Source organism: Enhydra lutris, unplaced genomic scaffold, assembly GCF_002288905.1.
Source record: "Enhydra lutris kenyoni isolate GAN:26980312 unplaced genomic scaffold, ASM228890v2 scaffoldscaffold82, whole genome shotgun sequence".
NCBI lineage: Eukaryota > Metazoa > Chordata > Mammalia > Carnivora > Mustelidae > Enhydra > Enhydra lutris.
The window spans coordinates 6,393,876-6,408,653 of record NW_019154166.1 but is presented as its reverse complement, the minus strand read 5'-3'; the positions used below and the strand labels follow the sequence as shown (position 1 = coordinate 6,408,653).

Genomic DNA, 14,778 nt, shown 5'->3' with positions numbered 1-14,778 from the left:
TGAGAGAGAGCACAAGTGAGGGGGGAAGGGCAGAAGGAAAAGGAGAAGCAGGCTCTCCTCTGAGCAGGGAGCTCGATGGATGTGGGGCTCGATCCCAGCACCCCGCGATCACGACCTCAGCCAAAGGCAGACGCTCAACCTACTGAGCCACCCAGGTGCCCCAGGAATCGTGTTTTACTCAGCTTTGATATATACCTTCTAGGAGCCTACACTGTGAATCTGCAAACACCTTTCCCTTACATAGGATTTTACAGTTTTGGGATATTCTTGTGCATTCTCTCAGTAGTCTTATAGGTACCTTACGACATCAATAGGGCAGAGATATTTCCCCTGAGCTGGGCTGCTTCCTTCTTTGGGAAGCCCTGTAGTCCTCGCTTCCTTTAGAGATGATGAATAGCAAACGACCGAGAATTCATAGACAATGACCCGTCGGCAGGGGGACTTGCTCTCATGGAAACAACCATTCCCGCTAGATCAGTTACATGTCAATCCTGCTCTTTGTTGAAACTGACCTGTCCTTCCTCTGGGCGACTATCACGTTTCCTTCGTGCACTGAGGTTGCAGGAGGTACTAATTTGACTTAGACAAAATTTAAACACATTGGAAACAGTAATAAAATTTCTCCTTGTACACGACAGTAGAAATTACGTGAGCCATCTCCTTCCTCCACCTGCAGTGAGCAAAATTCACCAACAGGTAATGTCAAAGCTGCAGGGCTGAGTGAATTGCAAATGAGGTTTAAACCACTTAGGGAGTGAGTTTGAGGCAAGATTCCGGGATGTTTACAGGAAACTGAAAGTCCTGCCATCCACTTCTGTGTATATGAATGTAGTGGAAGGGATTCTGAGACTGTTACTTTAACACCGAATCTTATGATCTTTTGGAAAAGTTTTCATGAAAGACTTCTCAACTGGCATTAAGGGGTGACCCTGGAGCTGAGATAATTTGCCCCAGACTGATGAGAAGTCATTTGGGAGAGGGGTACCGCCTGGGTGGCTCTGTCATTAAGCACCTGACTCTTGATTTTGGCTCAGGTCATCATCTCATGGGGGCTCTGTGCTCAGTGGGGAATCTGTTTGAGATTCTCTCTCTCCCTCCCCCACTGCTCCTCCCCTCAACTCTGAACAAAACAAAACAAAACAAAACTAGTAAGTTATTTGGGATAGAATATTATGAAGAAAACCAAACGATTACTAGCAGGCAGTTAATTAGTAGGAGGAGAGAGTTCTTTGTGAACTAATAAGTATAATGCAGAGGAAAGTTAACCAAGAGTCGGCTATGATGCTTATTATGGTCTACTATGCAGACAGCCCCTCCCTTTATCTTCAAAGGGAGCCGGGCTTAAATGATTGAGGTATTACATGACCCAAAGTCTTCAGATCTGCTTCCCCTGCATAAAACCCAACTCCTCCCCCCACATAATTGATGACATTTACAAATCCTATGTGTGGTCCCATCAGCTGCATCTTTCTCTAGGCTGACCTTATGAAGTCTTTTAAGTCAGGCACACATGGGCTGAGCTGTAATTCCAAAGAAATGCAAGCACATGGGTTTCTCTTCTGCAGGAAAGACCCATGGCCGTGTCTGCACAGATAACAGACTCTTGGTCTGCAAACATGCATGGCGCCTTTCTCCTCTCCTGACTTACGGTGCTCCCAGTAGGCTGAGCCTACACACGGGTCCGTGTGACCCTCCTCCCTGACTCCCACTGAACCACCACACTTCAGCCCGAAAGCTCTGCTCCCAGCTGGCTCGTGGAGTGAGCGCTCAGGCAGGTGCTGGGAGGATGGTCCATCCCTACCTTTACGGCAGCGTGCATAGTGACTGGGTTGCCAAGAGGGCCGAGCCCCTGCTTCCCCGTGTCTGACTGGTTGCTGGGCTGGGAGGCTGAGTCTTTCCTGTCATTTTCAGAGCCAGAAGAATGATCCTGAAATCCAAATTTCAGCATGAGTTGGATGCAGGAGGAAAACTGTAAGACGTGAAATAGAGTCAAGTCCCTTCCTCCCTCCCTTGCCGCATACATAGCTCTGCTGTTCCCATCTGCACTTCGTATCCAAGAACATATCACATGACCTCCCCAGGAAAAGGAATCACTCATATACATATATATGATATAGTATGATGTAATATGTCAGCCAACTCAGGTCACTTTTGAGAGCTAAAGGGGTTGTCATTCATCATCATTCCAGAAGACAAGAATAGAAATGGCCTATTCTAGACCATCCCAGACAGCTGGTCCCCCTGTGGAAGGGTTCCACCTGTGACAAGGTCCACCTTTTGGACTTGATAAGGAGACCGATGAGAAACGGAAGAGGGAGGGAGGAGTTGGTGTAGGAATCTGGGGGGGAAAGTAGGACCAAACAAACAAACAAACAAACAAACAAAAAAAACCCTCGATAAAAATGGTGTTAGTGCATGGAAGGGAAATAGATGCGTGTGTGTATGTGTGTGTTTCTGGGTATATATGTTTGTAAGTGTGCATATGTGCATATGTATGTGTGTATATGTTTCTGTTTATTTGTGTGTGTATATGTGTGAGTCTGCATGTACGTGAATGTGTCTGTATACATGTGTGTTTGTACGTGCAGGTTTATAGGTATGTGCACATGTGTACATGTACTTACACGTGCATGCATATATGTAGCTGTACGTGTGTGTGTCTATACGGGGGTGTGTGCAGGTAGTGTCCTGAACAGCCTTTAGGAGAGACAGTTTTCTGTATGCGGAGGACTGGGGAAAAGAAGTAACTGTCTTCCATCCCTCTCCAGCAATCCAATCCTGTGACCAAGAGGGACAGGGGCCGCACATGCTCTCTCTCCTGGAGCTTCTCTGCCCTTTCCTGAGCCCTGGTACCTGCAAAGTCCTGGACAACCCTTTCCTTGCGAGCCTCAGTGTCCTGATCTGCTCACTGGGGCTTCTGGGTGTAGTGACAAAATGGTTTTTGCCCTGAACCTGGCATCGTCCCAGGCTCATTCCCTCTAACCCCTTCTCCTGGGTGAAGCAGAAAAGAACTTGTCTTCTCCTGAACCCATTCTTCAATCAGAAGCTGAGGAATTTACCCTCAGAATAATAGATACGAGAGATCCGAAATACTGTTTGCTGTTATCAGAGAAGCTGGGCTGCGAAGGCCGGCTGTGGCAGGGAGAGGGAACATGCTTCCATATAACCTGGGCACAATGAACGTATGGCTATTTCCGCTCTGTTCACTCTCGACTTCTCCCAGTGCACACCGTCTCCTTGGCAGTCCCAGCTTCGCTCGCTTCATGGCGTGCAGAAGGGCAAGACGACGATGAGGAAGTAGCACGGTTTCCAGAACAGGTCTCTGCGTGAGCATTACCCAAGCTGTCCCTGATACCCCTCTGGCAATGTGCAGTGTAAGCCACGTTTCAAACATATCATCGAATTTCAGGGCATCCCGAAATTCCCATGAGGCCGGCAGGACCAGACTCTTCCTAAAAGGGAGGCTCTCTGCAGCGTCCGTGGGTAGGAGGAGGACACATCTTGCTGCCACACCTGTGCAACTCCTTCCCCTTGTGTATGTGTGTGCGTGTGTGTCTGTGCGTGTGTGTGTGCGCGCACGTGTGTGTGTGTATGCGCGCACACATGCCCCCACAGATCTCCTCCTAGGCGCTGCAGGAATACCATCACACAAGGCTGCGAGGCTGAGGGAAGCCCCATCAAGCTGTGCTCAGGCTGGGCTGGATGTGGACCTGGCAGTGGTTCGGCAGGTAGAAGTCTGTAACGGAAGAGCCATCTCGGGGCTCCTTGCCATGCAGCCAATCAGCACCTCCTGCTCTGCCCTCCCCAGGACCCTTAGAGATTCCTCTGTGCATGGAAAGCCTGTGGGCTTTGAAATTGGTCCTGCTCTGGCACATTCTATCCGGGAGATCATCATGACTCATCTGATCTCACGAAGTCTCTTTGTACTTGTCCATAAATTTGGCCGATAAAAGGCATGCACTTGGCAGAGCGGACACTTCAAGAGTAAGTCAAAGGGTTATAGTCCCGAGGGTTCTCTTGTGGGGTCTTCTAGAGTTTTTGGCCACCGCACACAGATTGCTGGACTGGATGGGGACAAAAGAGGCACGAGGTTCGAGTGCTGTCAAGAGACATTGCAGGGGTCTCTACGCAAAACCAAGGGTGGCAGTGTGCTTTTAAGATCATGAAGACAACACAGGCTGAGGTGGGGTTTGTTTACCTGGACTGGCCCCAGAGGACCTGCCAAAGGGGTCTCTGAGGCTTTCGTGTCTGCAGGGGATCCCGCTGAGCCCTGGGGGTCTTCGCTCCGAGCCTGGTCCGGAGAAAGCCCGTCACTGCTGCTGTCCTCTTCGAAGGCAAATGCATCTGCTGATTTGGAGAAACTCACCTGGTTACCTGATGGGGTAAAACCCAAGAACGGGGTCAGTGGCTGAGGCACATCGAAGGGCTTTCTGGAAATGCTTTGCCGTGTCCTCCCTACCAGGAGTGCACACATCTATCTCCTTCAATCCGTTTCTAGCGCAAGGTAAGAGCGAAGACAGGTTTTAACTTTATGTGGCGTCTCCTCGATTTACTCCAAATGGGAACTTGTGTTTATAAAAGGGACATGTCCCGCAGGGAAGAATGCAGGGTGTATTAAAGGTCTCCCATTGCTTGTTCAAGTTTATCTTCAGGTTTATCTGTTCCTGCCCATTTTTGGTGAGAGCCCTGTTATCTTTCTGAAACACAGTCAGGGAAGATGGAGGAAAGAAAGGGGCTACTGGATACAGGACGAGACCAAAGGAGATCGCAGTGGGAGGAAGCCCGTCTCCCTCAGGTTCTATGATGAGACATAGAGTGGAGGTGACAAGGGGCCCCCAGCATCATGGTCAAACACAAAGCAGGGCACACAGCGCACACCGTTTCGCAAACTTCGCTCTTTGGGATAAGCCAGACCTGCTACTGAGTCTCAATTCCTAAATGTCAGAATTAGCTCTTGTCACCAGGGTCACAAACCCCCAATCAACGAATGCGTGGATGTTTATAAAAGCCATAAATATGTCCCAGAAACTGCAGCGTGATCTTATTGTTATTATTATTTGGATTTTCTTTGTACACCTCCTATCTCTGTGTCTATTTTGGAAACCCTCAACAGCTGGAAAGGCAGAAATTCTTCCTGAGCAGCCTGCGTGGCCTTTGGAGGGGACCAGGTTCATCGGCTTGGGGAAAGAGGCTATCCAATCAGGTGGGACTACAATGCCGTCTTTATACGTCCCTCATGGTTTGTATGTGTTTTTTGTTTTCTGTTTTGTTTTTGAACATTGCCGACCTGCATCTGGCTTATTATCTAGCTGCTCGGTACACCATGTGCTCAGGCCCCAGAAACGCTTCTGACCCGATCCCAGGCTCGGCTCTTCTAAAGGAATTTAGGTATTATCAGGAAGTTTCCCAGCCCGGCAATCTGCAATCACACGGACAAGAACTTTTGACTCCTGCTTTGGGCAGATAAGAGAGGAGGGCTTTTGCGGTGGAGATTGGAAAAGCAGCAAGGAGCGGCAAGAAATGGAACAAATGTGGGTTGGGGCTTGTCATCACCACCACTCCTGGTCTCTGTCACGGACCCTCCAGACATCCAAGTGTCAAAGCAGGAAAGAGCCAGAAGGGACACGGCAGGTGGAAATTTCAGTAGCTGCTCCCTCTGCCCCCGCCCTGGCACCCCACTAACCTGGAAGGACTTGGGGACCAGCCTGGCTGGTCCACCCCTTTGAGGACTGTTTTTAAACTCGTAATTGCTTTTCTGTGATGGCAGACGTAATAGTTACTTACCAGAACCTCTCTCATACCATATGAAGATGCTTAACATATAAATCCATCCCACTTCCTGCTAATGATTTGGTGACTCTTCTAGATCTAGTTCTATCCGTGTAACAAAACATACACACAGGTGCAGAATATTTCACTTACACGGGACTTGTGAAATATACCTTCTGAAGCTTGCTTTATTCTCGTTACAATGTTACTTAGAGTCCTTTCCTTGGGAGCATGCAGAGATTATCCTCTATTGAAAAAAAAAATATATATATATTTATGTATATATATTTTGGTAATAGCTACACAGGATCCTATTGTATTGCTGGAAACTTTTTATTTTTCTACTATTTTCAGAGGTGTCCTTTTCTAAAGCATAATAAAAAATTTGAAATAAGAAAAAAGTAAGAGAATAATGTAAAAGATTTGTTTACTGATTACCTGAAATAAATAAATTTTAGCCTTTTTGGATATTTACGTCAGCAACCCATTTGTTTCCTGAGAGAGGGGTGTCCTTGGGTATTTGATAAATGCCAACTTTTTAATTGGAGATCGGGGGTCACTCTTCCCCCACCCCCCAGTACTCTCAAACACTCCCCTTTCTATTTTGAGAATCCAGCCTTACACCCTTCTCTTCTCTTACAGGGAACCCTGGGCTCTACAAATAAACCTTTATTTGTCAACTGAGATTTCAAGTCCTACTTCTGCTGGTGGAATTAAAGGCTTGGTCCCTGTTCAAAGGCTTACCCGTGTTATTAAGGGCCAGGGAGGTTGGTGGGGGACCTTAAGCCTTCCCTGCCCCAGAAATCACAGCATCGTGTTGGGTGTGTCTGGCACATGCCCCGGGACAACATCACTTCCATCCTCAGAGAACCCTTCATATGAGTGTGTTGGTCCCTTGGGGCAGCCAGTCTTCCCGGCCAGACAGGACTCTCCATTCGAAAGCTCTATCTTATTCCCTCCTGACTTCCCCCAGTCTAACTGGTAGAGAGCTTCTCCATGAGAGCTGATACTCCAGGGGACCGCGACTCCCCCAGACCACGGACCCCCACCATCTCACCCACACCCACGCCGAGCATCCCATCGCAAATATGCCACACATCAGAGGAGGTTCCTTGAATTGCAAAGGCGTCCGAACATTCAAGCATGTGAGTAGGAAACTTACAAGAGGCAGGCAGGGAGAGAGAGGGGGAGGATGGTTTCTTATCAGCAATATCCCACTTTGTGTCAAACAGAGCGATGACAAATGATAAGAATCGTTTTTTGGGTTTTTTTTTTAACCAGGAATTTACTTAATGGTGGTGATAGTAACAAAAAGCATCGACTTTGTTGGGTCTCATTGTGGTCCCGTGAGTCAGAGAAGGGCCCATTTTCTCATCACTGTTTTGGGGATGAGGACATATAAGGTCCAACGCCCCATCGTATAGGGACTGCGCTGAGACGGCAGTGTGAATGCTCAGAGCCACCAGCAGAGGGAAGGCAAAATCCACGACCCTCCCTGGAAAGCATCACGTGGCAGCCTGTGCTTTAGGGAACACCCGCTGGGTAACGGAATGGGGGAGGTAGCAGAGAAAATGCCTCTCCTTTTCCTGCACACAGGGCACTAAGGATAGCTCCAAATTCCACAGCATTTTGTACTGAGGTTTTGTAAGGGACTGATGGTGACACCAGGATCGAGGATGGAGAAGGCGGAACATTCTGGGTAGGGCGTTGCCTGGCTATTTTGTTCCCATCCAGCTTTCCCACTGTGGGCGAAGGAGAGAAGCGGAAGTATAATCAGATGTGATGCCAAGAAGAGCTGATCTCCATGGGTCACCACTGGGGACGTTTGTCAGGACTAGAACCACCTGGCCAGTGCCGTCCAGGACAGATGGAGGAGATCTCAACTGGAGAAGGTCCAGGAGACTCTCGGAGGCGGCGGGATTGGGTTGAGTGTGAAATGACCACCAGCCATGGACAGGACAACACACAGGGAGGAGACACACTTGACCTTCATGGTGGGGGGTGGGGTGGCGAAAGGGAAGTTAACAGAATGGTGAACAGCAGAGTGGCAATGGGAGGGGGGAGGAAGAGATTCCCCCCTGTCAGGGGACAGGATTATTTGGGGAGCCAATCCCGGGAGAGGCACAGCTTCTGGGAGTCTACTTTAATCAAGTGACAGGCAATCATTTAAAGAGGTTTTTCTGCCCAAGTCAATGGAGAAGCCATGCGTTCATGGAACCTCATATAGGGAGTTGTTTACACCTGGGTGAGCCAACAGAGTGAGGGTGAAGGCCCCACACAGAACTCCTACTTGTCTGATCTCTAAAAGGCCCATGTGCCAGGTCAGAATACGCCATTGAGAACCATGTTGTTACTGTGCAGACACAAAGACCCTGCCTTGGGGGCCCCTGCCAATCGCCACCATCTCAGGCTGCAAGTGGCTTGGATTTGTGGCCAAGTAGCTTAGAGTGTGTCCCCACATGGCTGCACTCCCACAGCTCAGCCCCTGTTGGCAGGAGAAACAGAACAGCAGAGAGGCGCGGGTAGCCAAAGGCAGTGGCTTCCTTTAGAGATGATGAATATGGTGTCTGTTTAGGGTGGTCAGTTAGAACTTCAGTTCTGGACTCCAGATGGCTTGGTTTGTTTCTTGGTCCTGCCCCTTCAGTTCTAGTGTCTGCTGGCAAATTACTGAACCCCCAAGAGCCTCAGTGTCCCCACCTCTAAGATGAAAACAGCAGCCGCAGTTACCTCTCCAGGTTTTGAGGATTCAAACAACGGAACATGGCGCAAAGCACCTCGCCCAGCCCCTGGGTGGGCAAGCGTTCCGTCATCCCCAGCCGGGGTGATGACGGCTACTGCCTTTGTCAGGAGTAGCTGCTTGTCTCAAGTTTGCCGTTACCGAAAATAAACAAGACCACCCAGGAGGCCGCTGGTCCTGAGGTCAGCTTTGCAAAGATCAGTGCAACTCTGGAGCTGGAAAAACTGATTTGTCCTCCCCGGGACCAGACAGTCCCCGGAAAGGCTGCTTGTCACGCCCTCTCCCTCCTGGTTCAAGTCAGGCTCACGTGGAGAGGCACAAAGTTCGCCTTATCGCGCTGCCGAGTCTGCTGACTTTGCGCTGTGACCCTGGCCCTCCGCTCCAGTCTCCCCCAGCACAAGGCTCCCCGGGAGCCGCTGGAGTGCGGTGTGCTGGCTATTGTCCCCACAGACACGTCAGGCCGGGCGGTGACAAGGACCTGCTTTGGGAAGCCCTGACATCATCCTCCGGCTATGCCCACGGGGCCGGCTCTGGGCACTGGCCCCTGGGGGATGTGGGCCTGGCGACACTGAGCTTTCCCTGTCCCTCTTGGAAGCAATTAGATGAATGAGTCAGTTGTACTTTCTTTGCATAAACATTTAAGATTCCGAGATTAAGTGAGAGAGCTGGAGTCTTGGATACCTTGCTGCGGGAGACCACGAAGCGGGCTGTGGAAAGGGACCTGGCTTGCTTATCTGCGTGCAGGATTGCTCCGTGCCCCACAGGAGAGCTATTTCCATTCCGGGCAGACCACCTCTTAATGCCCTCTTGGAAGAGACTGAAGGAAAATCCCTTTCCAAAGGGACAAGGAAATAGCTATGGTTTAAATGTGGCTCTTGCGGAAAGATATTTTAATACAGGGAAGATGTCACCATCTCTAGAGGATGGATTTTATCTTCTAACAAAGACAGAACCTGCGGCCCTTGAAGGGGATCGGAGGCCTTTGCTACAGAAATGGGGATGTTCCCAGGAAGGAGGATTCCTTGTCCTTCAGATTCCCGGCTGTTCAGCAATGTGCCTTCAGCTCCGGTTGTAACCTTGCAGCTAGCACCACATGAGTGGAGACAACGCCTTAACCCTGAGAGGACTAAACCTGTGTTAGAGCTCCAGGTTAATTCTCGAGGGAGGAAAGATGGTCAGGTGTGTGAAAATACTTGCACGGTGTTTTGCTTCCCCTTTGCAGGACTCCAACCTGTCTGAGCTCCCTCTCAGGGGTAGCACCTGTCCCCAGCCACAGCCTCCTCCGAGAGGCCAGTGACCGCTTCAATGGGCAGGAGAGGCCCCCAGCACAGAAACCTGTTCCTTACGGATGCCTCATTGGGCCTCTTTCCCCTAGGATCACGTGCACTTTTGAACCGATTTCTCCTTCTGGAATGATAAATTCTGTCCACAAGAAAGTTATGCCAAAGCAAACTTTTTTTTTTTTTTTTTTTAAAAAAAAAAAGCAAATGACTCTACCATCTGGCTTAGGGCTGTGGTTATTGTCTATTTGCCTTCAAATAAATGATCAGAGCCTCAGGACTATCAGCATCTCTGAAGGATGGGGATTCTTAGTAAACAGGGATTGTTGTGTTTTGCTATGAAGTCTGCACCTGGGGGACGGGGAGTGCGAGAGAGCGGAGGTGCGTGTAGGATCTTTTGGAAGTGTTAAGTGACAGCTGTAAAAGGATGTCTTCCAGATGAGTCCTCGTGGACTAGAAACACTGCTCCTTATGTTAAAGGATTATAGTGACACAAAGAACTAATTTATCTTTACTAGCTAGATTGTATATTCTGAGTCACACATTCAATTTTTTTTTTTTTTTTTTTTTAAAGGAGCTGAGTAGCTGACTTGGGCATTCCGCTGGCTGCCTGGGCCAGACCAAAGGAAAGGTGAAGACACTTTCACAAGGAGGGGTTTGTCTGTTAGAGCTGAGAACCAGCATCCTCCCACTGTTTGGAAGAAACCAGGAAAGCCCACAGGGCTTGTGTTTCACTCAAGCAGAAGCCAGACCTCTGGACAATAAATAGCTTCTGTGGAAGCTTCCAGGGATGCTCCTGGCAAGTGAAGAAAAGACTCCAATGGCCAGTGAGAGAATTAAGCTAGGAGTCAGCTCCTGGGGTCTCCAACTGAGGGATCTTTAAGTAATAACAACCCTATTCGGCAGCTCAAGGGGGCCCACACCAAACTCCACTATGTAATTTCCGTCTCCTAAATCCTCACGCCCCTGTAACATCAGATTTGGTGTTTTGTTTCAGTATTCTGTCCTGAGAGCCTGGGGCGGTTAGGGGTTGCGATATGGTGATTTATAATACGAAATATACATTTGGAGTTTGTCCCATTTCTGGCACAGAGCTCTGAAAACCCTTGGAATTTTCTAGGTGATGAGAGCCACAAAAGTGTTGTTTGTTATGTTAACGAGGTGGCTTTTGGACCTCACCTAAGGCTGGGGCTGGAGCTGGGAAAACTTTCAGTCCCACCCTCTGACCCCCAGGGAGAGGAGAGGTGGGCTGGAGCCTGAGTTCATTCACCCTTGGCCATCCTCCTAATCAATTGTGACTCTGGAATGAAGCCTCCATTAAAAACCCAAAGGGATGGGGTTTGGAGAGGTTCTGGATTGAGGACCGTGCAGAGATTTGGGGAGAGTGGTGTTCCTGGAGAGCAAGAAAGCTCCTCATCCTTTCCCCATATGTGGCTGGTCCCCTGTCTCTCTTCCATCTGACTGTTACTGAGCTATCCCCTTTTATAATAAACGGGTAATCCAGTATGTAAATGGGTGTCCTGAATTCTGTGAGCTGCTCTAGCAAACCAGTTGAGCTCAAGGAGGGAAGATGAATCTTGGATTTGTAAATGGCGGGTTGATTAGAAGCCCAGGTGACACATGCTTGTGACTGGTGTCTGGAGAGGAAGGTGATCTGGCAGGACTGAGCTCTTTACCCCTGAGATCTGATGCTGTTACAGGTAGGTAGTGTCAAAATTGAGTTGAACTGTAGGATGCCCAGCTGGTGTCCTGTGCATTGCTTGTTGGGATGGGCGACACCCCCCCACCCCCCACATTGGAAGGGATCGCTCAGACCCCTTTAATGGCTTTCCAAGAAGGGGAAAAAAGGAATCAGGGACATACTCCTCTGAGATGTGGCTACGAGGAGGCCCAAGCCTTCTATGGAAGTCAAATCAGGAAGCCAAAGCAATCTTGAAAAGGAACAAAACTGGAGGGACCACAATCCCAGATTTCAAGATATACTACAAAAAAGCTGTAGTAGTCAAAACAGTATGGTACTGGTATAAAAACAGACACATAGCTCAATGGAACTGAATAGAAAGTCCAGAAATAAACCCACACTTAAATGCTTAATTAATCTTCAATAAAGGAGGTATGAATATGCAATGGGAAAAAGACAAAGACTGTCTCTTCAACAAATGGAGCTGGGAGAACTGGATAGCTATGTGCAAAAGAAAGAAACTGGACCTTCTTACACCACACACAAAAATTTAAACTCAAAATAAATTAAGGACCTAAAGGTGAGACCTGAAACCATAAAAATCCCAAAAGAGAGCTCAAGCAGTAATTTCTCTGACATTGGCCATAATAACATTTTTCTAGATCTGTCTCTCCTGAGGCAAGGGAAACAAAAACAAAATAAACTATTGGGACTTTATCAAAATAAAAAGCTTCTGCACAGCAAAGGAAACAATCAACAATCTATTGAATGGGAGAAGATATTTGCAAATGACATATCTGATAAAGGGTTAGTACCCAAATATATAAAGAACTTATACAACTCAGAACCAAACAACCAAATTATCCAACTAAAAATGGACATTTTTCCAAATAAGACATCCAGATTGCCGACACATGAAAAGATGCTCAACTTCACTCATCATCAGGGAAATGCAAATCAAAACCACAATGAGATGCCACCTCACACCTGTCAGAATGGCTCAAATCAACAACACAAGAAAAAACAGGTGTTAGTGAGAATTTAGAGAAAGGGGAAACCTTCAGGCACTGCCGGTAGGAAAGCAAACTGGTACAGCCATGTGGAAAACAGTATGGAGGTTCTACAAAAACTTAAAAATAGAATTACCACATGATCCAGTAATTCCACGACTGGATATTTACTCCAAGAATATGAAAACACGAATTCACAAAGACATATGCACCCCAATGTTCATAGCAGTAGTATTTACAATAGGCAAATTATGGAAGCAATCCAAGTGTCCACTGATAGGTGAAGGCATCAAGAAGATGTAGTGTATATATACAATGGAAGATTACTCAGCCATAAAAAGAATGGAATCTTGCATTTGCAAAAACATGGATGGAGCTAGAGGGCATAATACCAAGGGAAATAAGTCAGAGAAAGATAAATACCATATGATTTCATTCATATGTAGAATTTAAGAAATAAAATGAATGAACAAAGGGGGATGGGAGACAAACCAAGAAACAGACTCTTAACTATAGAGAATGCACTGATGGTCATGAGAGGGGAGGTCGGTGGGGGGATGGATGAAAGAGATGAAGGGGATTAAGGGGACATTAATCGTGATGACCACTGAGTCATCATGTTGAATTGCTGTATTGTATACTTGAAACTAACATAACACTGCATTTTAATTCTATGAGAATTAAAATTAAAAATAAAAAATTGGGGAGGCACCTGTGTGCCTCAGTCATTAAGCATCTGCCTTCGGGTCAGGTCATGATCCCAGGGTCCTGGGATGGAGTCCCTCATTGGGCTCCCAGCTCAGTTGGGAGCCTGCTTCTCCCTCTCCAGTTCCCCATGCTTGTGTTTTCTCTCTCACTCTCTCTCTGTCATAAATAAATAAAATCTTTTAAAAAAAATAAAATTTTTAAATTTAAAAATTAAAAAAAAAATCCCTTTGTATATTGGGAGAAGTTCTAGATTGGTCTTGGGTTGGGGAACACTTGGTCTTTCCTAAAACCAAGAGGAAGACCATGACCAAGCGTTCTGCTCAGAGTCGGGCAGAAACATAGAAATCAAGCTACAGACATAGCTGGAAAACCTAAGCACATCTGGAAAAGCACATGGAGAGAGGATGAAATACATAGGAGAACAAGCCAGAGGGAAACACTGCCCTGACTCACCGCTTCACCACGGGGAGGGCATTTGATCACAAGAAGCGACAGATTGTAGAGTGGGCTCCATAGCTAGTCTGTGAGCTACTTTCTCTGTCTTTCTGACACTTCATATGAGGCCATCATGTTGCCCATAAAAACCCTTATGCACATGGAAAGATTATTGCTATATCCTCCATATCCTTTCCATGGCCATTTGCTCCCTTCATCTTCATGGTCTCCCTCCTCTGTTTTAAAGATCACTGCCTGGGAGCCTCCTAGCTCTCCTTGCTTTTATGCAGCCTCCATTCCTCCCAACGACCCTCTAGCAGGCACTCTTAATTCCTTGGACCCTGCACAACTTTTATTTTTACATTACCCCTTAATTATGATATGTAATTTTTCATTACGTGTCTGTTGACTGCCAGTGTCTCCCAACTAGAACATAAGCTCTGCTGAAGCAGAAATGTTCTAGTCACTGTCATATACCAAGCACTCAGAATAGTGTCTGACACATAGCATACTCCATAAATAGTAAGTGAAGAAATATATGAATGGAAAGACAATCTTATCTAGTCCATTGGTTTACATGTTCGTACACGTGGAAGTCTCCTGGATCTGTAGCTCTAGATCAACATTCTCCTGCATTCTAGTTTGATAGAACCCCATGTTTACTTAGTCCCTTGCCTTTGGATTTTCTCTGGGCCCCTCTAATTCCATAGTTGAAACAGGAATCCATCATCTCCCCCCATATCTGCTATTCTATTCATGGCCCCCATCTTGATAAATGGCCGCCATTGACCCAGTTGCCCAACCTAGGTGTTATCTTTTGCATTCCCTTTGTCTCAGTTGGTGTATCCCACTGATCATGCAGAATCAATTTCCTCTCTGAGTCTCTCTTTTCCACACCCCCAGCCAGGACTCTCATTCATGCTTCCATCAACTTTCCTCAACTCCAGCTACCCCCTAACAGAAGACAGTACTCTGGCACTATTTCCCATCTCTTGAGTCCACTTTACATTGCAGCCAGAATGATCTTTGTGACTCTTGTCCATTCCCTTCAGAGGAATTGGCATGTAGAATGCTGGCTTTCCTGCTCTTTTCTTGCTCAAGTGCGAAGTCGGGAGATCAGAAACCGGACTAATTCCCTAATGTACTGTCAGTGCCCGG

At 47.4% G+C, this 14,778-nt stretch overlaps 1 protein-coding gene across 1 annotated transcript in view; it reads right to left on the bottom strand.

The window, feature by feature from the left end:
• Positions 1 to 14,778, bottom strand: part of LOC111161096 (myocardin) — a 76,282-nt gene that overhangs the window by 23,148 nt on the left and 38,356 nt on the right. The window contains 2 exon segments of the mRNA XM_022524578.1: positions 1,802 to 1,927; positions 4,199 to 4,374. Of these exon segments, the coding sequence (XP_022380286.1) occupies positions 1,802 to 1,927; positions 4,199 to 4,374 (302 nt within the window).